General features: G+C 41.7%; 1 protein-coding gene and 1 pseudogene across 1 annotated transcript in view; one reads left to right on the top strand and one right to left on the bottom strand.

Annotated features, from left to right (window-relative positions):
* Positions 1–16,430, top strand: part of TEX14 (testis expressed 14) — a gene marked incomplete at its 5' end in the record, with an annotated part of 57,069 nt that extends 40,639 nt beyond the window's left edge. The window contains 7 exons of the mRNA XM_006889446.1: positions 114–188; positions 3,402–3,479; positions 4,094–4,184; positions 9,594–9,686; positions 12,760–12,869; positions 14,987–15,038; positions 16,394–16,430. Of these exons, the coding sequence (XP_006889508.1) occupies positions 114–188; positions 3,402–3,479; positions 4,094–4,184; positions 9,594–9,686; positions 12,760–12,869; positions 14,987–15,038; positions 16,394–16,430 (536 nt within the window). The remainder of the gene's footprint in view (positions 1–113; positions 189–3,401; positions 3,480–4,093; positions 4,185–9,593; positions 9,687–12,759; positions 12,870–14,986; positions 15,039–16,393) is intronic.
* LOC102854697 lies at positions 14,307–14,843 on the bottom strand (annotated as a pseudogene).
* Positions 16,431–25,697: the final 9,267 nt, after the last annotated feature.

Raw genomic sequence — 25,697 nt, forward strand, 5'->3', positions numbered from 1 at the left:
CTCTTGGTTTGTTTCATCATCAAGAAATACGAAGTCTGATCCATGTAGGAGCGTAGAAGATCCAATTCAGGCCCAGGAGATGCTAAGTCCTTTCCCCCTTTATCTTTTTCAAGAATTGGTAGACGCCATCTCACAGCGTCACATTGACGAGCTACCACCACCAGCTCAGGAGCTTCTTGACGAGATTGGTAAGGGCTGTGCAGTGCGGAGTCCCCGTGGTCCCTGTTCATTACCGTCCCTCTCCAGCCTGTGTGCTCTTTGTTTCTGGTCTGGTGTTTTTGTACAGAAGGCCTGGGGAGGGTCTGATTGAATGTGAAAAACTCAGGAAGGGGCCGTTTTCCCAGACAGTGGGCCCAGCTGGGATGATTGGCCTCTGTCTTTTGTCATTTTTCAAATGTGCTGTGGGTAATACCTGAGGGAAGGAAATTGCATTCAAGTAATTGTTTTGTTTCTTAAATAATGCACTTTAAAAAAGCCCTAACTGGTTATGTTGTTGAGTATACATACATTTCTGTTGTTGAAGAAATTCTTGCTTCCTTTCTTTAGCAGACATACCGCAGAGGCCTGAGGTTTGTCTGCTCAGATCAACATGCTTGTATGTTCATTCCCTTTTTTTTTTTAAAAAAAAAACCCCATTAGCAGAAGGTAACTAGAAATAATTGCCATTATGGATAAATCTCTTTCTTGAGAGCAGGAAAGTTAGTGGCACAAGACCTAATGAGACCAGAATTTCCTATTTCCGGCAGAGGCTGAATGATGCCAGCTCAGTTTTGTTTGCAGCTGATCCACTAGTTTTGTCCAGCTGCAAATAAAGGGTGCATGTTTTCCGGGGCCTGTAGAGGCAGGTGGCAGCTTCCTTAGCCAAAGATCTGAGTGTTCTCTTGACTTCCTGGCCGACTAGTCCCTCAACATTAAACATTAGCCTCTTGACACATCTCACAAAACCCCCAGTGGTCCAATTCTTCTTACTGGGCCTGTAGAGAATTTCCAAGGCACCCGATGGCACAATGGTTTAAGCACTTGGGTACTAACCATAAAGGTCAGCAGTTTGAACCCACTGTTACTTCCATGGGAGAAAGAGTTCCACTCATGTTGCGTTGAATCCTTACAGTAGCAGATTGGCTGGTGGGTTCGAACTCCTGACCTCTTGGTTAGCAGCTGAGTGCTTCACCTCTCCACCAGGAAGGTTCTTGACCCTCCTCGAAGTCTCCTTATCACAACTGCCAACCTCTGCCCAGATGAACTTGGGTGGGGTGAGTCAAGCTGGAGGGAACCTTTCTGGTTTCCTCTTTCAACATAGTCCTAGGTCTTTGCTAGTCCCTGGGACTCAGCCCACCTAGAGGCGCCATGGAGAACCTGGTGACTTGCTTCCTAGTGTCACACAGCCTTGTAGACCCTGTAGGGCACCTTCTATTCTGCACGCCCAGGGTCACCGTGAGTCAGAAGTGCCTCCGCAGCAGCTTTCCAGCCTGACCTGCCCAGTGCCACAGGCTCCTGCAGGTCACAGGGTGGTTGAGTCAGGCTCTGAGTGCCACTCCCCTCTCCCTTTTTTCTTAGAGACTTCCTGGTTCATCCTTGTCAATTACTTTTTTTTTGTAAAATAAATAGAAACACAGCTTATGAGAGTAGGAGTCACCCATACATGTGTTGGTAGATTCTACACGCATGTTGGTCTCGTAGCACTGCTGCACCACAGAACACTATCTAGAAGCCCTTCACTTACAGACATAATCTGGGTCAGGTTTCTAGGTGATGTCTGTCCTTTAAGAGGGGTCAGTCGTTTTCCAGAAAGATAAACACAGCAAGCACTGGCATAATTTTTCCAATCATAGACCATCCCGTCCAATCATTGTGTGTCATCCACTGTAGCTTCTCTTTGGAAGATGGTTGGGAGTGTCTTGGGCCGACACCTCTCTTTTGGAGGGTCCATAGCCAAAGCTCTGGGCTCCTGACAGCATCGTAAAGAAGAACCCAGAATGTAGGTGACCTTTTCAAGTCCACGAGAGATTAATGAGGATAAAATAGATTTTAAAAAATTTTAAATGCCGTCCTGGGGAATATTGATGATTGAGAGCTGCCAGGTGGATGTAGGGGCTGCTTCATGATCTCTCAGAAGTGTGCAGACTATGCTTATGTGAAATGACACCATGCTGGGACAGACGGCCTCTCTGTCCTTCTGTCTGTCTGCTCTGATTCTAACAAATGCAGAACCTTGTGTTGGTGAAGCAGATACTTGCCTTGATCTGGGGATAAGGTCTTAGGAGCTAGAAATTCTATTCTCTACCTTCTTTCTATGCTCTCTGTCCTCATCAAGTAGATTGTGATTCATAGACCAGGTGAAAAACAGGAAATATATATAGGCCAGTAGAGGTGGGAAAAAACGTGAATTGCTCTGACTTTTTATCAACATTTTGAGAGAAAGAGCTTGCACCAGAGATGAAGAGCATAAATCTCAGAGCTAGACTACACACACATTCATACACACAGACACTGCCATCAGATTGATTCTGAGTCATAGTGACCCCGTAGGAAGAACCACATTTGTTCTGTAGGACTCCAAAGCTGTAAATCTTTATAAAGGTAGACTTCTTCATCATTCTCCTGTTGAGCTGCTGGTGGAGTCAATCCACTGACTTTGGTTAGCAGTCAAGCACTTGATCCACTCTGTCACCAGGATGCTTTGGAGCTCGACCAGCTAGATTACAGTTTGTAGTGGATTACTTCTTACCTGTATGATCTTAGACGAGTTTGAGGACCTTAATCTCCTCGTCTGTTAAACTGGAATACTAATAACGGAGCGGTCTTATATGGTTGATGTGAAGATCAGCGCATTAACATAAGCTAGTGCTGAGAACCAGTGCCTGCCACACAGGGCTCCCGGCAACAACATTCCCACTTTCAGTGCTGTGGGATTTTGTCATGCTTGGAGATTGCCTTGCCTTTCAAGCATGAGATGCCCTGTAGTTCAACTCTGTCAGGCAGCATCACATGGAAGGCCAGCTAAAACACGGACCACTGAGCTCCAACCCCATAGTTTCAGAATAGAGAGTGTAAGGTGGCTTCAAGAATGTGCATTTCCCTCAAAATCCTGAGTTATGTGGATGTTGCTGGTCATAGGGCCATTACTTGAGACCCTCTTGGTGTGTCAAGTAACCAAAACTCCAAACAGAACTCAGTGTGTTGAACTGACTCTAGTTCGTGGAAGCACCCCATGCGGGACATAGACTTGCTCCACAGGGTTTTCTTGAGAGGGATCTCTGTGGAAGCTGATCTCCAGACGTTGGGGCACTGATGGGTCAGCTCGAACTGCTGGGCTTCAGATTGGTAGCTGAGCACTAATCATTCATGCCACCAGGGACCCTGAGAAGGACTGATTTGCTTCTGGTTTTGTGTTGTGACAGAGTCCCTGAAGCAGCAGCAGGCCTCAGCTGCAGTCCCGGATGAGAATACAGCGAGTGACCCAGCCAGCTCTCCAAACGGTACACTAACTACACAGATGTCCTTCCCCATATAGAGTGTTGGGGGGATTAAGTGTGATGGCGTGGGATACATGTACTGACATCCAAAATGCCTGGGATACATGTACGGACATCCCATCCCCACCCAGATTCCTTCCCTGGAGCTCCCACCAGTAAAACATGAGAGCAGGCTGTTCTCTCAAAGCCAATTGGTGTAATTGGTTTTCCAGGTTCTTTGCTTCTTCCCCCCCCCTTTTTTTTAAAGGAATAATGATTTAATAAAGTATTATAAACATAGGAGTACCTAGAGAGCATTGTTGAGTGAGCTGTTTTCCCTTTTATGTGCCCTTCCTTTCTTCTGCTTCCTTGTCTGTCTTAAGCCTTGGCACAGGCAAGGTTTCCTGAAGCTTTGCCTGGCACCAGAGAGTTCCCTAGACCCCAGAAGCGGATGCTGTGAACACAGGTGCTCTGCAGACTGCCAGCTGGCCCCTGCTCTCATGGGAGGAGAACCCATGCCTTGCATACTTCAGAGGGCCCTGGCCTTGATTTTCAGCACTCCATTTCAAGGCAGTCTTTCTAAAAAACATTTGTAGTTGTTGTTGTTCTAAGACAGTTCATTCTTTCAATGTTTTTAGATCAAAGACACTTAGAACAAGAAACTGACTGTAAAAGAGAAGATAGTATTCTTTGGACCAAAGAAATTGAGAATCTAGAAGATACAGAAAGGTAATAGAAAAAGCCAGACTTCTGGAAAGATTTTAAAATGGGATTATTTTTGTTGTTTTTATTATTGTGAACCATCGAATTGGATCAGACTGACACAGAAGGAGATTTCCCCTCCTTCTCCAGCGGAGCACCTGGTGGATTCAAATCACACCTTTGGGATTGCAGTGCAGCTTCTTGCCACTAGGCCATCAGAGCTCTGAAAAGATTTTTAAAATCTTAATAGTTTGTATTAGTGGCTTTCCCCTTCACCTCTAAGACTGATAAATAAGATGAGAATCCCCATGACTCTAACAGCATCTATTCCAAAAGGTTGTTTGGTTGGTATCAAACTATCTTGTGAGGTAAGTGCAAGTTTCAGCCTCTGTGAAAACATTTTTAGATTTAGATTAGACAGAAGACATGGAGTAGAATGTTTAGAGCTTGCTAGTCAAACAAGAGGAAATGGGAAACTTTAAAATAGTTTCTACTTTAATCATGAGGGGCCCTCAAAGCTCGATTCCACCCCTGATTTGGAGCTCCCCACTTACCAGTGTTGTCAGAAAACCCACTTCACCTTGCCTCTTCTGCCTTTTAACTTCAGCCTTGTAAAAAATATTCGGGGCCGAGACTTGGATGAAGTGAGGCAGGAGAGTCTCTTTGGGCACAGGATTTAAGGGACAGCTAAAAAGCCCACAATAAATATTTTTGTTGTTTTTAATTGTGATTTGGGAGGAAATTTACATAGCAAATCAGATTTTTGTTTCACAATTTCTATTTAGACAGTATTCCATTTTCATCGTTATACTTCAACACGGTATGTGGGCGTTTTCATTATTCCATTCTGATTGCTCTGTTTTCATTATTCTAGCATCCTTACCACACCCCCTACTTTTTCATCTTTGCTCTAGGGGAAATGTTGGCCATTAAGTTTCATGTAGATGGTTGTTTAAAGTACTCACAGGTGAAACGATTTTTTTATGAGTCATTTTGTCTTTCAGCTGTTAGGTAGCTAGTTTATGGATGTAGTTCAAGTCCATTAAAGGGTATTCCTGAGTGAGAGTGTTGGAAATGTCTACCAGTGAGTCTGACTTTCTTTAGGAATTAGAATTATATTATATATTCATCTCCACCTGATTCTATCTGGGGCCATGTGTTGAACTGTATAAACAAGAGATTTGAACCTTCCTCTATGCTGCACAATTTTTGCAATCTCTGATATACCTGTATACACATACATATGTGTGTATTTGGTTTTTTCTTTTTTAATTATTATTAAATTTTATTAGTTTCAATGAACATTCACAGGGATTCTGGGCTTTCACTCCTTCATTGCCGCACCATTCTCTCCACCCTCCTCCCCAGTTTGTTCTTCTTCCCCGCCATCCGAATGTCTGTTTTAATTGTCCAATTGCCACAGTGCTTGTCAAAGTCAGTTCTGATTAATCTCCTTTGTTGGTATGTCCTTTGCCATTCCCTATCACTCCTCCCTGAGAGAGACTTCACCCTGATTCATAAGGAAAAGTGGATGGCATATTCTCTTAGCTACTTCCTGCTGAAAAGGGACGCTGTGGGTTTCAGGGTGAAGATCTTCTCTCACTACTCTAAAGGGCCCCTTTGGCAGTAGGAAACACATAGACTATTATGGAGATTGATTTTGGAATTTAGATGCACTCTTATTGATTGTGCTTGGCCGTACATGTTCATATCCTTGAAGATGTATCATGGGGGTGTTGCAACCTAGAAGACACAAATTTGACTAACAAGTTACAAGTATTTGTGTGTATTTGTGTGTGTATATGTTGTGTTACTGTGTGCTGTCAAGTCAGAACTGATCCATAGCTGACCCTGCAGTGGGTCCCCAGAGGCAATCAATCACACAAGAGATTGCCCATCCTTCTCCCACAGAGCAGATGGTGGTTTTGAACCAAGTGCCTTTGAGATTATAGCACAGCTTCTTACCACTAGGACACCAGAGCATGCTTTCGCTCTCTCTGTGTATGTATGTGTGTGTATATATACACACCTCTCCAGAATACTGAAAAGCAACAATGTCCTTCTGAAGACTAAGGTGCATCTGACTCAGGCCATAGTCTTCACAGCTACTTGCTGTGCATCAGAGAGCTGGACAGTGACTAAAGATGACAGAAGAATTGATGCCTTTGAGTTGTGGTGCTCGAGAAGAGTCTCGAACATACCATGCACCACTAAGAAAACAAATAGGTCTGCTTTGGAGAGGGTAAAATCAAGTGACTGGGGTAATGGGGGTAGGTAAGTGTATTGGAATCAGTGAGACTAGCTCAGGATGGGTCAGGCTTCAGAGCACATAGGGTTGTTAGGAGTTGCAGGCAACTCGACAGTACATAACAACTACAAAAAATAATGTATAGTTTGACTGTGTGGATTACAAAAAATTGTGACTAACCTTGAGAAGAATGGGAATCCCAGAACACTTGATTGTGCTTATGTGAAACCTATACTTGGACCAGGAGGCAGTCATCAGAAAAGAACAAGGAAACACTGCAGTAAAGGTGCATGCTGGGGATGCATCCTATCTCCATACCTTTTCAGTCTATATGCAGAACAGATCATCTGGGAACTGGACTTTATAAGGAGAAATGTGACATCATTATTGCAGGAAGACTTATCAGCAATCTGCATTATGCAGATGACATAACCTTGCTTGCTGAAGCTGATGTGGACCTAAGGCATTTGCTCTGTAGCCTTCAAAATAGATTGAAGCTCAACATCAAGAAAGTAAAGATTCTCACCACTGGGCCATTTGGCAGCATCATGATAGAGAAGAGATTGAGATTGTTAATGGCTTCATTTTGCTTGGCTCCACAATCAACACTCTTGGTACCAGCAGCCAGAAAATCAAAAGACAAATTACATTGGGTAAATCTGCTTTCAGGGACCTCTCTAGAGTACTGAAGAGCAATGATGTCAGTATAGAGACTAAGGTGCACCTCATCCAGGCCATAGTCTTTGCAATTATTTGTCAGTGAGCTGGACAATGGCTAAGGATGGCAGAAGAAGAATTGATGCCTTTGAATTGTGGTCCTAGAGAAGAATATTGAACATATCATGGAGAGGGTGAAACGAGGCTGCTCCTTGGGGGCAAAGATTCTGAAGCTCTATCTGACATACTTATGGCATGTTGCCAGGAGGGATCAATCCTGAGAGAAGGACGTCATACTTGGAAGGGTGGAGGGACAGCGCAAGAGAGGAAGACCCTAGATGAGATGGATCGACTCAGTGACTGGAGTAAGGGGGTAGGTGTGTCAAGAGACAATGAAATTGGCTCAACATAGAACAGAGTCACCGTATATACATAGGGTTGTTATGAGTCACAAGCAACTTGATGGCACATAAAAACAACACACAGACATATACACACACAAACATACACTCTCGAATCCACAGAAAAATGGATTAACTTGCTGCTCTACAGGAGATTGGGGGACATTCTCGTCCTGTGAGATTTACTGCCTCTGAAAACCTACTGAATGGTCAGCAATGAGTCTGTTCTGACTCAATGCCACACCACAACCACAATCTGCCTATCTAACACTTATTTTTTATTGTTAATATTACAAAATTATAGATGTTGCTTCTGCCAAATTCATTGTTTATTCCTGTGTCATCTTTTACTTTAGTCATGTTGTGCTGACTTCACCATTATTTGATATTTATTGCCTTACCCATCACCTAAACTAGCAAGTGTCTACTTTTTAGAAGGTGGTTTCCCCACCCTCTCTCCCGACCTCTGATAACCACCAAGAGTATTGCTTTATATGTGTACTGACTGAGTCGTGTCCTCTAACGATAGTATTTGTCCTTTTGTGACAGCATAATTTTACTCAGTATAATGTCCTCAAAATTCAACCATGTAATTTTTCGAGAACTCATTATTATTTATGGGTGCATAGTATTCTGTTGTGTGTGAGAACCACCATTTGCTTTTCCATTCATCTGCTGATGGACAGGTTCGATTGTTTCCATAGTTTTGCTATTGTGGATGACGCTACAGTGAACATAAGTGTTCATGTCAGTAGTTAGCTTTGTAGGGTATATATTTAGGAGTAGGATTGCTGGATCAGAAGGAATTTTTCATCCTATGTTTCTGAATAAGTGCCACATCATTTTCTATAGTGGCCCAACCAGTTTACAATCCTACAGCTTGTAGAAGCAAGTTCTAGTTTTCTTGCAATCCCTCTAGCATTTCTTGTTTGGTTTTTTATTTTTTCCATAAGTGACTTTTTTTGCAGAGGGAGAAGACAAGTAGTATTTACATGCTATGTTTTAAGAGAAGAATAAATAAAGATGAATAAATAAAACTTTGATGAATAAAATACTTAAAAATTTAAAGCAAGACAGAATCAAACCCTGCTCTGAACACTAGTCAAGTCACCCTAATCCAGACCCTGTAGCTCCTAGGAGATCCGGGCACGGTGCTCTTGCAGCTGCAGATGACATAAGGCATGTCCATCATGCAGTGTCTCATGTAGCGAGGCTCAGGGTTGACAGGGCAGGGCTGAAGTGGCAGTTTGGTGATGCCACCAGGGACTTAGGCTCTTTGGATCTTTCCTATATGCCACCTGTAATGTGTTGGCTTTTATCCTTAAACTTGTCACTTCCTGGCTGCAAGAGGAATGCTATCCACACACCAGGCAGAGATCAGGGAGATGGGCAAAGGAATATGTCAGCTCACTGCCTCTTTTTATCTGGAGTAGCTTTTAAAAAAGCTTTCAACTGCTGTTAAAGTGGAAGGCAACACAAGAGTTTTGTGAGTAACTTTGTTGTTGTTATGTGCTGTCAAGTTAGAAGCTGACTTATAGCTCCAGCAGGTGTTCAGAGGCTTTAAATCACATGAGAAGAGATTGTCCGTTTTTTGCCATGGAGAAGCTGGTGGATTTGAACTATATGCCTTTGGGTTGGCAGTCAAGTACTTTAATTGCTGCACCACCAGAGTTCCTTCAGTCCCACATTAATATTGAATAAACAGAAATATATTGCCCAGATCAAGATAATCATATAATGGTTCAAGGGCTAGAAGACTTCTAAGCCAATTAGGGGTCTCCATTCCCTTTCTAAATAACTTTAGGCCATCAGAGCTCCCTTTAAATAGCTTTAGGGGGTTAGTCCAGTACCCATCATACTCTTCAAGGCTAAATTACTCTCTATAAGAAAGAAGAAGCAAGAAAAATAATACGGACAGGAAGTGTAGAAAGGAGAGGAGGAGACAAACCTGTGACCTGAGAGAAAACTGGGAAGAGAGTGTTTTGGGACAGCAGAGAAGGCAAAGAAGCAAAAGGAGGGAGATAATATTTTTAAGGGGTAGTTTTAGGAACCTTGGTCAACAAGTTATACTTCTTTGTTGAGGGAAAGTAGACATGTTTGTCTCACTTCTCTTCACTTGCCCCGGGACAGAGCTCACTCTACTCTCGATGAGGACCTGGAAAGATGGCTGCAGCCACCTGAGGAGAACAGGAGACCCCAGAACCTCCCACAGGACGCGGCAAGGTTATTGTTCCCCGACAGGGGATCCTTATCTTCTTTCCCAGGAAGCAGGGCTGGGTTGTTTTCATTATGGTTTGGTTTGTTGTTAATATCTGGACTCCTTAGAGAATGCTTTTCTGGTGATGGCCTCACTGTGGACACTCTCATGCTTGCACGTCTTCCTCCAGCCCCACCCAGGGCACCAGGTGGTGATGAGCAGATTGCTATTAGTAAAGACAGAGACCTCTAAGACTGCTGTCCGTTGGCCCCGCCACTTTCAGCCTTTTCATCAGTCATTTGAATTAAATCAGAATAGGCAAGCTCTTCCACTTTTTTAGATAACATAAACTAGGAATGAACACTAGTAAGAAGAGTGATAGACTCAAGATTCAGAATGATTTTCATGATACGTGGATGTTTGATTTCTAAAAAAAGAGGTTGTGAGCGTTTAGATCCAAGAGCAGAGAATGTGGAAGATGTGACCTTATAAGGGTATTTCCAGTCCTGTTCACTGGAGCTTTGTTTGGAGCAGGAAGTTATGTCTTCTTTTGATATATCCAGCACTTAGCCTGTGTCTTGTGACATGGTAAGACTTGAAGAAATGCTTCTTGGAGGGTGTTTGGACAGCGATCCTGTGAGCCATCAGTTTGATACAGTGACCAAGGATTGTTAACCAAACTCACTGCCAGCAATTCAATTCCAATGCATAGTGACCATAAAGGAGAGAACAGCCCATCACACGTCACAGACTGAATCGTTTTGGAAGGAGACTCCACATCGTCTCCAAAGGAGGAGCTGCTGAGTTCAAACCACCAACTCTTTGGTTAACAGTCAACTACTTCAATCACTGTGCCACTAGAGTTCCTTCAGTGCCACATTAATGCTGACTTAACAGAAATATCATGTCTGGATCAAGATAATCATGCCATGCTAATGACTAGAAGACTTCTGTAGGGCCCCATTGTGGGAGGAGAATGTGGCTGGAGTCAGAAGTCTGAGAAGCCGGTCCTGTGAGAACAGCTGAAAGAGCCAGAAAGACTGAGTCTGAGGAAGAGAGGGAGTGGAGACACTGATAGCTGTCTTTTAATACCTAAAATACTACGGTGTTTTAAAGGGAAATGAGTCCGTTCACTCTCTTTTCCCAAGCTCAGAGCTAGTGATAAGAAACTGTAGAGTAACAGATTCATATGCAGTCGATACATGTTCTAATAGCCACTGCTGTCTGACAGTGGGACCTTTATACTTTAACAACACAGCTGCCCAGGCAGAGGCCAGAGGACCCTCCAGTCTTGGGACATTGTGTTTTGGAGGAGATGGTAACCGGAACATCTTTTCAAATCAATAGGATTTCCATTGATGATGGAGGCCTCCTGCTGGACTCACTTGCCTCATTTTAATAATCTGTTTGTACTGTCTATCAGAAAAATAGACTCTCCACCAAAACTAGAAGAGAGAGATCCCTGAGCAGAATTGGTTTGCTTTGGCCGCCAGCAGCTATTGATGTCCACAATGAGCCAGCACTGAGCCAGGGGCCTGAGGGGCAGAGAGAGGAATAAGACATCTCTGCCCGTCAGAAGCTTGGAGTTAGTCACATGAGGGACACAGTTCTTGCTCAGTAATTGGATTCATGTGATGATCTTCAGTTGTGGCTGTTGTTGTTAATGCCACCAGTGAACTGAGTACAGCGTTATGAACAACCAGTCTGAACCCTGTCCTGTGCCATCCCCATCATCTCTGACACACCTGAGCCTACTGCTGCAGTCGCCATGGCAGTCCATCTCGTGGAGGGTCTTCCTTTATTTTGCTGACCCTCTTCCTTTCCAGGTGTGATGTGCCTCTCCAAGGAAAATCCTCTCCTAACAACATGCCCGGAGTGTGTGAGAGGAAGCTTCACTATCCTTGCCTCCAAGGAGCACTCTGGTTTCATTTACTTTCTCCAAGACATACCTGTTTGGTTTCTTGGCAGTCCATTGGATAATCAGCACTCTTTGCCAACACCACAGCTCAAAGGCAGTCCTTTTCCTGTCATCCTTACTCATTGTCTAGCTCTAAGATGAAAAGCAGGTAGTTGGAAAGACCATGGTTTGAATCAGGTTCACATTAGTCTTCAGACTGACACCATTGCTCTTCAAGACTTTGAAGAGGTCCCTGACAGCAGGACCCAGTCTCCAGATCTCCTGACTGGTGATACCGCAAGTGTTGGTTGTGGATCCAAGCAAGATGAAATAGCTTGCAATTTCAGTCTTCTCTCCATCTGTCATCTTGTTGCCCATTGGCCTAGTGGTGAGGATTTTTGTTACCTCATGTTGAGATGCAGTCCATATTGAAGGCTGCAGTCCTGGGTCATTGCAGCAAGCATCTCAAACCCTTGCTTTCAGCAGCCTAGGTTGTGTGTTATCTGCACAATGCGAGTTGTTGATGAGTCTTCCTGCAATACTGGTGCCACATTCCCCTTCTTAAATTCAGCTTCTCTAATGATCTTCTCAGCATACATATTGATGCGCAGCTTTCTGGATTCCAAACCATTCAGTGTTCCCTTGTTCTGTTTGGACAACAACTTCTTGGTCTAAGTATAGCTTTCTTTTTTTTTTTTTAAACTTTGGAGAAGTCCCTAGGTATTGGTTTCATATAATTAACTGTCCTGAAATTACCATTTCCCCCAATGCTAGCCATAGTCAACATTATTCAGACACTTCACTGAGTGAGAGTTTCAGGAAATAAAGATAAGGTCATAAAATAAGTGGTGATTGTTAAAAAATGGATGCCAAATACAGCCAAACTAAAATGCTTTTTCCTTTGCCTGAGAGCTGACTTCCTGTGCTCAGATCACAGCCTTGACTTACTTGGCATGTAATTTAGCTTCTCTGTGACAAGATTTCTTCACCATTTAAATGATAGTGGTGACAGCCTCCTGTGGTGGTCCTGAGGATTGTGCTCATGCATGTAGAAGTCCTTGAACCAGTGCCTGGCTCTCAGAGAGCACTCGATTGCTGCTAACACTACTCGGTGACGCAGCACTGTATTAGTTTTTGGAGGCACTCCTCTTCCCCTACTCATTATGCACATAGTTTGATGGCCAAAATTATTGTTATTGAAGGGACCTGGATGCCAAGGATCAAGAGGTTGGTGAGACGAAGAGAAAAGAGGAAGAAAGTGTCAAGCCAGAGAGAAGCAAATCAGACAGCTTTTTAGGTGCTTCTGAAGAAGGTACAAATGAATAATTGTTTGTAATGTTAAGTATATTACTTGGGCTCTGGTGAGCATCAGTGTTAATTTAGAAGTTTCCCAGCTACCTTTGATCATTTTTTTCACTTTCTTTTTTTAAAAAAGTTTTCATTTTGTGATTTTAACAAAAGTTTACAGAAAAGTTAGATTTTCATTCATTCATTGTGTTCATTTCTTTTTTCCTTGTAGTTCATATTTTCTCTTAATTGCCAATTGTATCATCTTCACAAAATTGTAATAATGTGCAATTCTATTATCGGAAATCTTTTAAAAAGCTCTAAATTCACAGAGCTTGCAAAACCTAATAAGAGATTATATAGAATTTCAATGAAATCTTCATGCAATTAAAAAGTTTTAGGTTTTAAAAAAAGTTCTAGATTAACCTTCCATTTCAATGGTTAGAAAACACTTTAAGTCATTCACAAATGATTCCCTTCTGTTTTAAGAGCCTCCACAGTAAGTTAGAGATGCCAACTCTTTCAGGTCACTTGTTATCGCTCTTTATCCGCTCCCTAGAGCATTCTCATTCTGTCCCTTTCCTGCCCTGCTTTGAGTCCCAGGATGGCGACCTTCATGGACTGCATCTCCGGGGCTTGTTAGCCAGTGGAGTTCCGAGGACAGGAGAAAGATTGAGATATTCCTCCCCCTTCCTGCTAGCTTCGGGACCTTGTCTCTCATGGAAGTAGTATTCCTCCAAAGCACAGTTTCTTCTCTAAGGCAGTCCAGTTTCAGGTCTCACTGGTCCCAATAACTAACTATTCACCTTTTCCCCTCAGATGTAGAAGTGATAGGGCTTCTGCTGGTTCCTTTCTAACCCTGTTTGCTCCATTAACGGTAACTACACTTCTGAAAGGGGTTACTTTATTAAGGGTCACTTAATTTGAACTGTCTAGAGACACCTTCCCTTTTTCCCCAGACCCTGACTGGCACAGAACCTAGAGTACATGAAGATTTCAGCTAGTCTGAGAGGATAATGCAGGGACTTAATGAATTTACATCATTAGTGCACATTGCTGTGTATATGGAACAAAATGTATAATGTTAGGAGAAACCCATCAATTCTATTTTTATTTATTTACTGCAAAGGGAAATAGTATTTTATAAATTTTTATTATTACATAAATTTTACAGAGTGCCATCACCTGATTATGGACCATTTTATACTTAAAATTCACAACTGTAATCACAAATAAGTTTTCATGATTTATGTGAATACAACTATCAGTGAGATTTAACAATGAGAAACAGCCATAGTATCTGATGTTTCAGACAGCAATGAAGATGTTTTTAATCATCTTTCTTAAGCAACCTTATGAAAGTCATTTAAAAGTTCCAAGCCTCCAAAGGCTTTTTAAAATACACATATACAAATGTTTACAGACAGTGAAATTTTTTTCTTGTTTTTAGACAGTGGAATTTTTAAGATGCATCTTTCATATCCATATGCTCTTGCAATTTCGATATCATATTTTTCTTCCAGTTACTTTGCTTTGACTGCAAGAGGTGCCAGGATAAGATGGATATTTTGCTTGACTTCTTTGATACCCTGACCTTTCTGTAATTCTTTTATTTTTCCTTTAACCTGTTCATTATAAATGTAGCTTGGCATTTCTGTTTGGTATTTTCCACTCTCTTCAGTAGTTTTATTCCATGGCTCCTGCTGGTATTTGACAGGTTCATTTGTACACTTTTCCAATTTAAATGAATTCTGCACTGTAAGTTGTTTACCCTCTGGTTTCTGAAATGCATTAGTCCACCTGACCTTGGGAGGATTGCACTTCTTTGTAAAATTTTTGCGACATTTGGATTTACAAAATCTGAACACCTGGCAGTTGTTACAGATGAAAATCATGCCGCAGTGAGGGTAGACCAGCCCCCAAAAAAGTAACACTTCTCTGTACATATGTTGACCCCGTGTGGGTACCCACCAGCTGTCAACTCTATTTTCAGATGCATTCTGGCTCTGGAGAATAAAATAGCAGCAGTTGATTTAGGGTGAAGAGTCTACTCTCAACTGATGTGATTTTTAAATAGTGGCATTTTTACTACCTTGAAAGTAATACGATTTTCCCCCCCCCTTCCTCTTATATTTCATCAAGATGAACTAAAACCCTGTTTTTGGAAGCGGCTAGGTTGGTCTGAACCATCCAGGTAATATAATTTGGTTTTCAGTCAAAACTCACTGTTTATAGGCAACATGATCAATACTTACATAATTTTTTTATGATACTAGTTTATTTACAAAAGTTGAGTACATTGTTTTTCAGATGAGATTCTTCAACTTTCCCTCACCCTTCCACCCATCAAATTGTACAATTCCATGATCATTTCCTCCCCACCCCCGCATATCCTCATCCTCCTGCTTCTACCCTCCCCCCATCCTCATACTTATTCTACAGTAATAGTTTTATACAATATTTGTCCTTGTGGGACTGAGTTAGTTCACTCAGCATAATGCTCTCCAGTCTCTCCCAAGTTAGGTAGTAATTTACAAAATCATTGCCACTGCATTCTGTGTAGTATTACATTGTGTGAATGTACCTTAATTCCTCAATCCATTTGATTGTGGTTGGATATCTGGGCTGTTTCCATATTCTTGTGATAGTGAACATTGGTATACCAGTCTCCGTTTGTGCCTCAGTTCTCATTTTCTCAGAGTATATTTCAAGCAGTGGAATAACTGGGTCATATGGAATTTGTGTTCAGCTTTTTTTTCCTCACGTCAGATGGGTAGTGTGCTGAGATTGTAACAAGGTTTAAAGGGTGGCACATGTTACACAGAAATATGAATGCCCAGTCATCATGCTTATGAACTGGAAAAGAATCTATGTTCAACTTTTTGAGGTAGCACCAAACTACCTCCCAGGATGGTTGTATTAAGTAAATCTTAATAACAGAAATTTCATTTTGACAAGATTGCTAGTTTTAAAATATTTAGTGTTTGATGTTAATAGACTATAAGGTGAAATTAATGCCACCTTATATAATTAAGAGTTCAGTGATTCAAATTCACCAGCAACTTTCTCTTCTTCCATTTAAGATTTACAACCTCATTTCAAAATTCAAAGAATGTAATTGCTGTCACTGAACTTGATATGTAGAAACTGATGGATTGGTTGATGTTTTCCTGTGTCTCAATAACAGCAAAATTAAAAAAAGTTATTTACAACCTCAGAAACTGGGTGGAGGGTCACTGTGAGTCAGAACTGACTTGACAGCATTGGGATTTTTAAAATCTGATTAAATAAGTGTTAAAATCAAACTAAGAACCATTTTAGTCGAGAGAGAGACAAGATTGTATTAAATCAATTGCTTTGCAATTGTACTATCAGTTGCATTTTGAATTTCCATGTTAATACTAGTTCATCATAATTTCCCCAGATTATGAAAACCAAAATCCCTTTCCTTTTATTTCTGTTGAATAGAAAGTGTTGTGTCATGAAAAAACATACATACATCCCTATTTAAAAGCTCCCTTTTTTGTCCTTTAAAAATCATTCACACAGGATAATTGTGCTGGATCAGAGCGACTTGTCAGACTGACCAGAACTGGATCCACGAGTGGACGCCTGGCCCAGGATTGTCCGAGTTGTGAGCCTCCTTCCTTGTTCCCACCTCTGCTACAAGCCCCGTCTTGACAGGGCAACAGTTCAGTGATTCACACGTTGTGGAGCTTCCACAGTTGACTAAAAGCTTTTGACCCTGCCTGTTTTGTCTTGTCATGTTTCTAAAAACTGAAAGGTAGTTTTGATTGTAAAAATTTCTCATTTGTCCGTTTCTCATTTTGGATTTGTTTAGAAAGCTTTAGGACCAGTAGAATAATAAGTTATATAATAAAATATTTACTTTTAATACCAGTTAGCTCTTGGCTGTGTAACATACTCATTCTGTGTTTGAGTTATTATGAGTTACTGGGCCGGTGGGAGGGGAAGGAGAACCATCACCCAAAAACGCTTCAATTTCTGTTATCAAATTTAACAAACAGGCTGTACAGACTGGCACCAATAGTCTATGTTTTGTAACCCAAATGTGCCTCACTTACTGGCTGAGGTTGCCGGTGCCCATTCTAGCTATAATTGATTGGCATGATAAAAGCACAAAGAGTAAAATTCTAAAATATTTGTAACTCTTTAAGGTGAACAAGCATCATTTCTGTATATGCTTTAACATCATTGGTGTCTTCTTGTTGTGGCCAACCATCTAGTGGGTTTTCAGAGGCTGTAAATCACAGGGGAGTAGATTACTCATCTATCTGATACTATGGAGCAGCTGGTGGATTCGAATCACCTGCCTTTGTACAACCTGTTACTCAGTAGACCACAAGAGCTCCCACATTAGTGTCTTAGAAGAAGAAGATTGTGATAAGACAAGGATGGTAACTTTTTCTCAAATTTAGCCCCTTTGGATCACTGGCCAAATAGATAACATGTATCAAGCCTGGTTTTTAGAGGATTAATAGCAGACACAAAATGATAATTCTGAGTTAGGATAGCATTACCTTTTAGTATTTGTAAAGGCTGCAGGTATTACACAAACTCCCACACAACAAAGGCTGGCAGAGTAGTCTCCTCTCTCTGGCCATTTTTACTATTTGTTTGTTACATAATACAGAGCCAGTATTGTCAGTAATAGCGATTGTGGTAGATACTGTGTAGATACTGTGTCCAGAGCACCTGCTATTTGTTGAGTACTTAACAAGGTCCCAGGTGAACCTCATCTTTAAGCCTGTCCTGCCACTGTTGGTCAATGAACCACAGTTTCTGAGTCAAGGCTTTATTACCTAAGACAGTGAATTCTCAGTTATGACTGCACGTGAGAACCTCTGAGGAATTAAAAAACCAAACAAGAAAAAAAACCCAGAAGAACACTTTCATGCACCACTCCCACATTATCTGATTTATTTGATCTCAGGTGGAACATGCTTATCAGTGTTAATAAAACCTGTATGGGTGATTCTAATATACAGCCAGGCTTGAGAAGTACTGTCCAAAGCAGAAAATTAGACTTTGCATAAAGATGTGATTACATAAAAGGATGCTTATTGAAACATTGTGTGTAATATGTTGTTGTGAGGTGCCAGTTGAATAAGACTTATTGTGACCTTATGAACAAACACTCTGAATCCTGTGCCATCCTCACTCTTTTTTTTTTTTAATTTTATTTTTTTATTTTTTGTGTGTACCATCAAATCGGATCTGACTGGTACAGGAGAGATTGCCCCTCCTTCTCCAGCAGAGCATCTGGTGGATTCGAACTGCGTACTTCTGGGCTACCAGAGCCTCTGCCATCCTCACTTTTTCTGACACACCAGAGCCCATTGCAGTCACAATGTCAGTCCATCTGGTCAAGGGTCTTCCTCTACTTCACCAACCCTCTGCCCTCCCTAGCATCATATCCCTCTCCAAGGAATAACCCCTTCTAGCAACATGCCCAAATATAATGCTCCTAATACTGGAAATAATATAAATGTCCAACAGTAAAGGACCAATTAAAAATTATAAAACAAGGGAGCTCTGGTGGCCTAGTGGCAAGAAGCTGCATTGCAATCGCAGAGGTGCACGGTTCAAATCCACCAGATGCTCTGCTGAAGAAGGTGGGGCAGTCTCCTCCTGTACCAGTCAGATCTGATTTGATGGTACACACACACAAATAATAAAATAAAAAAATTTAAAAATTATAAACCAGCCTTAAGTAATCAGAAATTATGCCAAACAGATTTATGAACACATAAAGTTGTTCATGAACAGATCCTGGAAGAAGAAATGCCAGTAGGGATAGTAGTGGTGGTGTTTTAGCTGTTGACAGGGTCAGCCCACAACTCTCAGAGGCCCCATGCAAAATGGAGCAAACTGTTTCCTAACCCTGCATCATCCTTGTCATCAGTTGCGGATTAGGCCATTGTGAGCCATAGAATTTCACTGGTTGGTTTCTGGAAGTAGATCATCAGCTCTTTCTTCCTAATTCATGTTAGTCTGGAAACTCCACTGAAAGTTGTGCAGCACCAGAGAGAGAGACACATGAACTTCCACTGACAGATGTGTGATAAATGCGCATGAGGTCCATTAGCTGGGAATAAAATTTTCCTCTCCCTTGTGGAAGATAAGAATTCTGTGAATGAATCACAGTGGCTCTTTGTAGGTATAGTAGGAACCCAACCATGTAAACTTATAAATAAATAAATATCAACATACAGTAAATGCATACATGAAGATATCTGGAAAAATGTATATGAAATAGTGGTCCTTTCAAGATAATAGAATTTTAGGTGATTTCAGCTTTTTATGACTCCTGGTAAAGTTGGGGTTTTTTTTTGTTTGTGGGGTTGTTGTTTTTTTTTTGTTTGTGTTTTTTTTTTGTAAAGCTGTTTTCATTTAAAGTAATAGAAAGTGTTTACTATTATTCTTTGCTGTGAAGACAGTTCTAACTTGTTTATAGAGATGACCTCAAGTGTGAAGAGTAGGACTGCTCCGTAGATTTTTTTGAGTAGGACTGCTCCGTAGATTTTTTTCAATGCTGTGATACTTGGGGAGCAGAGGAGCAGATGAAAAGGACTAAATTCTCACATGTCTTTGGGTGAGTTTGAACTACCAGCCTTTCAGCTTGAAGTTGAGTGCGTTAACCATTTGCACCATCTAGGTACTCCAGAAAGAGTAGATGTTAGGTGCCATTGAGTCAGCTCACACTCCTAGCAACCCCTGCGCAGTCCTGGACCATCACTGCTGTACCTGGGCCCATCGTTGCAGCCACTGTGTCCATGAAGCTCTTTGAAGATCTTCATTTTCACTCACTCTCTACCAAGCATGACGTCTTTCTCCAGGGAGTTTCACCAATCTCTCTTCTAAGGAACCTTAAATCTTCTAGAACAAATTTATTTCTTCTTTTGGCAGTTCATGGTATATTCAGTGTTCCTTCTCAACACAATTTAAAGGCATCAGTTCTTTCAAAGATCAGAAGTCAAAGTCATTAACTGACCCTCCAGCCAGTTTTCAGGGACTGTACATTGCAAGGGAAAGGATTACCCATATTTCTCCTAGAGAGCACCTGGTGGACTTGGACTGCTTTTGGTTGGCAGCACAACTTCTTATTAGGGCACCAGGGCGCCTAATTCCTTAGTCATTGTTCAACTTGTGGTTCGAAATACCACTGTTTGTGTCAGGCACACCTTAATCCTCAAGGTGATGTCTTTGCTCTTCAGTAATTTAAAGAGTTTTGTTGTTATGTGCCATCGAGTCGCTTGCGACTCATAGACACCCTATGTACAACAGCCCTAAACTCTGTCCTGTGCCAATTGCACTGTCTCTGATACACCCCTCCCAATTATCCCAGTCACTGAATCAATCCACCTCATAGAGGGTCTTCCCCTCCTGCGCTGTCCCTCCACCCTCCCAAGCATGATGTCCCTCTTCAAGGATGGGTCCCTCCTTACAGCATGTCTAAAGTATGTTAGACAGAGCCTCAGAATCCTTCCCTCCAAGGAGCCACCCGGTTTAACCCTTTCCAGGACAAATCTGTTTGTTTTCCTAGCAGTCCATGGTTCCCTCAACACTCTTCTCCAGCAACACAGCTCAAAGGCATCAATTCTCCTATCCTCCTTGGTCATTTTTCAACTCTCTGATGCGTTACAAGTGATAGCAAAGACCATGGCCTGTATCAGACGCACCTTAGTCTCCAGAGAGACACCGTTGCTCTTCAGTACTTTGGAGAGGTCCCTAACAGCAGACTTTCCCATGGTAATACGTCTTTTCATTTCCTGGCTTCTGGTGCCAAGAGTGTTGACTGTGGAGCCAAGCAAACTAAAGCTGTGAACAATCTCAGTCTCTTCACCATCCATCCTGATGCTGCCAATTGGTCCAGTGGTGAGAATCTTTGTTTTCTTGACATTGAGCCTTAATCCATATTGGAGGCTGCAGTCCTTGACCTACTGCAGCAGGCGCTTCAGGTTATCCTCAGTTTCAGCAAGCAAGGTTGTGTCATCTGCATACGCAGATTGTTGATAGATCTTCTACCAATATTTACCCCACATTTCTCCTCATAGAGCCCAGCCTCCTGGATAATCTATTCTGCATACAGGTTGAAAATGTATGGAAACAGGACACATCCCTGGTGTATGCCCTTCCTAATTTTCAACCATGCAGTGTTTCCTTGCTCTGTTCTGATGACTTTCTCTTGGTACAAGCATAGGTTTCTCATTAGCACGATCAAGTGTTCTGGGATTCCCATTCTTCTTAGAGTCAGCCACAGTTTGTTATGATCCACACAGTCAAACGCCTTTGCATAGTCAATGAAACACATATACATTCCTTTGGTATTCCCTGCTTTCAGGTAAGATCCATCTAACATTAGCTACTATATCTCCAGTACCATGACCCCTTCTAAACCCAGCCTGGACTTTTGGCAGTTCTCTGCTGATGCGCTGTTCCAGTTGTTTTTATATAATCTTCAGTAGAATATTGCTTGCATGTGAAATAAATGATTTGTTCTATAGTTTCCACACTCTGTTGGGTCACCTTTCTTTGGGATGGGAACAAATATAGATCTCTTCCAGTTGGCCAAGTGGTTTTTCTCCAGATTTCTTGGCACAACTTGGTGAGCACATCCAGGGCAGCATCTGTTAGCTGAAATATCTCAGTTGGTATACCATCTGTTCCTGGGGCTTTATTTTTTGCCATTTCCTTCGAAGCAGCCTGAACTTCTTCCCTTATCTTCCCTTATGTTGCAAATGCCTGATTGAGCGTTCCAATTCTGTACTTAGGTATATGGCTCGTCCTCTGTGGCAGATGTAGCCATCTTGCATTAATTTTATTAATTGCTTAGGCCAGTTCCGTAGGAGAAAATGACTGAGATTCCTAGTCTAGAGTTGTTTTTCTCAAAGTATATTCAAACTAAAAAAATACTATCATCAAGTCAGTTCTGACTTGAACCCTCCACTGGGCTTCTGAGGTGGTAAAGTTTGCAGACTGCCCGTCTTTTCCCGTGGAGTGAATGGCGGTTTGGAACTGCTGGAGACATGCAGCCTTGTGGTTAGCAGTGCAGTCAGCTGTGGACTCTGCCACCAGAGCTTCTTTTCAAAGTACACTTTTCTAAGTTCACTCTTGCAAGTGAGGTGTTGTATTGTGTTTATGTGGTTCTTAGCTAATGAGCGCCCACACTTGAGAAATGGATTCTACAGTAGTGACTACTGCTACAAACAAATAGTCCTCAAAGCTGTGTGTCTTAAAACAGCTCCCACTTACTATTTTTGTGGAAGGATTTTGGAGCAGTTCAGCTTTGCAGTTGTGGTCCCAGGCCTCATGAGGTTGCAGTTTGATGCATTTCCAAGCTCTTTCACCCACATGGCTGGCAAATTGGTCTTAGCTGTTGGCTAGGGGCCTCTGTTCCTTTCTACCCGAGTCTCTTCACAGGGATGCTTGAATGTCCTGGGCATATGGTAGCTGGTTTTCCCCAGAGCGAGCAAGTCAAGAAACCAAGGCAAAAGCTGTATTGCATATTATAAAAAAGCCTTGAATATCAGCTCTGCTGTGTTTTCAAAATCTGTTCCTTACAAAGAGAGGGTATTGCACAAAGACATGAATAGCAGGAGGTAAGATTCAAGGGGAGCTTCTTGGGGTCCAGCTCTCTCCTAGGTGTGGCCACATCAATTATCTAAGACCATTTGTCAGCCAACCAAGTATCTATCCCTGGCACATTGCTCCTCATTGCATGCCTTTCATTTAAAATAAAACTATATGCTGCAGCTTTCACATATGACATCACATGTTATCCTTACCATGTTAGACTGGAAAGCAATAGACGTGAGGATGACCCAAAGACCATCTGTGTCTCACACGTTGCTAGGTACTGTGGAGTCAACTGTAACTCAGCGACCCTAGAAACCTTGCCCTATCCTGCGCCATCCTAAAATCCACTATTGCAGTCATGGTGTCATCCATCTAGTTGAAGGTTTTCCTCTCTTTCGCTAACACTGTACTTTTCCAAACATGATGTCTTTTCCCAAAGATTGGTGCCTCCTGACAATATGCCCAATGTATATATCCTTGCCTCTAAGGAAGACCTCCTTAGTATTTCCTCCCAAACAAATGTGTTTTGTCCTTTTGACAGTCCACGGTGGGACATTTGATACTCTTAATTGACACCACAATTCATTTTAATCTTTCTTTGATTTCATTTGTTCATTGTTCAACTTTCACATGCATATGAAGCAATTGGAAATATTGTGACTTGAGTTAGATGCATCTTAGTCTTTAGAATGACCTCCTTGCTCATTAGCACTTTCTAGAGGTCCTTGATGGCAATTTTGCCCAGAACAGCTTTTCTTTGGATCTTTGAATTTCTTCGATTGCGTCCAATTGTGAGGATTTTTTATTTTCTTGACATTAAGATGTAAGCCATATTGAAACTGTAGCCTTTGATCTTCTTCAGTAAGTGCTTCAAGTCTTCCTCATGTTTTTGTTTGGTTTTTTTTTTTTTTTAATTTGGTGTACCGTCAAATTGGATCTGACTGGCACAGGAGGCGTTTGCCCCTCCTTCTCCAGCGGAGCATCTGGTGGATTTGAACTGTGCACCTTTGGGATTGCATTGCTTCCTCACTTTCTGCAAGCATAGCTGTGTGATCTGTTTAACAGGATGTCTTAGGAGTCTTCCTCCAATCCTGAAGACATACTCTTCTTTATATAGTTCAGCTTCTTGAATTATATGCTCAGCATATAGCTTGAATAGGTATGGAGTAGGTATGTTAGCTGAAATATCTCAGTTGGTATACCATCTATTCCTGGGGCTTTATTTTTTGCCATTTCCTTCAAAGCAGCCTGAACTTCCTCCCTCATCATCATAGGCTCTTGCTCGTGTTGTTTCATGAAATTCTTCTGTGTCTGCCAATTCCTTTTGATACAGTGACTCATAAGAATACTTAAAACAATTCAGAGTCATGACTAGGATGCTATTATAGTTACGTAATGATTAATCCATTTCATTATCATTTATTTGGAGAAAAATTATGTGGTAAAAAATTGTTAGTGTGGAGCATTCTAGCACACACCTTTCCTGATTTTAAACCACACAGTATCCCCTAGCTCTATTTTGAAAACTGCTTCTTGGTCTATGTACAGGTTTCATATGAGCACAACGAAGTGTGCTGGAATTTCTATTTTTCTCAGTGGTCCATAATTTATTATTATTTACACAGTCAAATGCCTTTGTACAAATGAATATCTTTATGGAATTCTCAGCTTTTATTCAAGATCCCGCTGAAATCAGCAGTGATATCTCATTTCACAACCTCTGTGAATCCATATTGAATTTCTGGAACTTTCCTATTGATGTTCTGTTTCAGTAATTTCTAGATAATCTTTAGCAAGATTTTACTTAGGATATTAATGATACTGATAATTTCCAGGTTCTACTGTACCACTTTTTTTAGAAGAGTGGGCACAAATACGGATCTCTTCCAGTTGTTTGGCTAGGTAGCTCTTTTAAATTACTTGGTATAGGCTGGTGAGCATGTCAAGGACTGTGTCTGTTTGTTGAAGCATTTTAATTGGCATCACATTAATTCCTGAGCCTGTTTCTCATAAGACATAGATTCCATAATGATTCAGATGTTGTTAGGTGCCATCGAGTCAAGTATGACTTATAGTGACCATATGAACAAAAGATCTGAACCTTGTTCTATCCTGTGCCATCCTCACACTTCCTGACACACAGAGCCCATTGCAGCAGTCATAGTGTCAGTCCACCTGGTGGGGGGTCTTCCTCTCCTTCCACAACCCTCCACCCTTTCCAGCATCATTTCCTTCTCCAAGGAACAGCCCCTCCTAGCAACATGCCCACAGTATGGGAGGTGAAGCCTCATTATGCCTCCAAAGACCACTTCAGCTGCACTTTCTCTAAGACATATCGATTCTTTTGGCAGCCCGGGGATATTCAGTTCTCTTTTCCCACACCACAGGACAAAGGAATCAATTCTTCTTCTGTCATCCTTATTCATTGTCCAGCTCTCAGATACAGAGCAAGTAACTGGAAAAACCATGGTCTGAATCAGATGCACCTTAGTCTTCAAATTGACATAATTTCTCCTCAATAATTTGGTGAGATGCCTAACTGCAGATTTATCCAGTGCAACGCATCTCCTGATTTCCTGACTGTTGGTATCAAGGGTATTAATTGTGGATCCAAGCAAGGTGAAGTTTTTAGATATGGCATTTTTAGGTTACATCTTGAAACATTACTGCTTAAAGCTACCCTTTCTCCTTCTTTTACTGAATCTCTCTTGGTGTCCCCGAATTGGAACTGACTCATAGCTGACCCTGTAAATCACAAAGGAGGAGATTGCTCATCTTTCACCTAAGGAGCAGCTGGTAGGTTCAGCATCATGTCTTTGGGTTGGCAGTGCAAATCCCTATACACTAGGCCACCAGTAGAGAGACTGGATACTAATAAAAAACCCGTTATTACTTCAAGAGATTGTAAAAAATATTAAACCGTTATGCTAATTTTAACAAAATTAGAGAAGTCATAGTGGGGTTTTTGTTTGGGAAGTCAAAAGGGTATAATTCAGATTAATAACAGAATATAGTCAAGACAGCACCAAAATGTGCATGTAGTCACCTCAGCCTTGTGCCTCACAGCATCCCCAAATTCTTAGTCCTGCGAGTATTGGCTGCTCACCGTCTCAAGGTCTCATCTCATGTCAGTTCTCCAGTTCAGCTATGACTGGTACTACTGTCCCAAAATGTGTCCTACATTTCATAGGGTTGGAGAAGGTCTCTTTTCTCTGGCTGGGGAAGATTCTGCACAGTCAGTGGTTTTAAGATA

The sequence above is a fragment of the Elephantulus edwardii genome, unplaced genomic scaffold, assembly GCF_000299155.1.
Source record: "Elephantulus edwardii isolate Elephantulus edwardi_28Jun2011 unplaced genomic scaffold, EleEdw1.0 scaffold00077, whole genome shotgun sequence".
Classification (NCBI taxonomy): domain Eukaryota; kingdom Metazoa; phylum Chordata; class Mammalia; order Macroscelidea; family Macroscelididae; genus Elephantulus; species Elephantulus edwardii.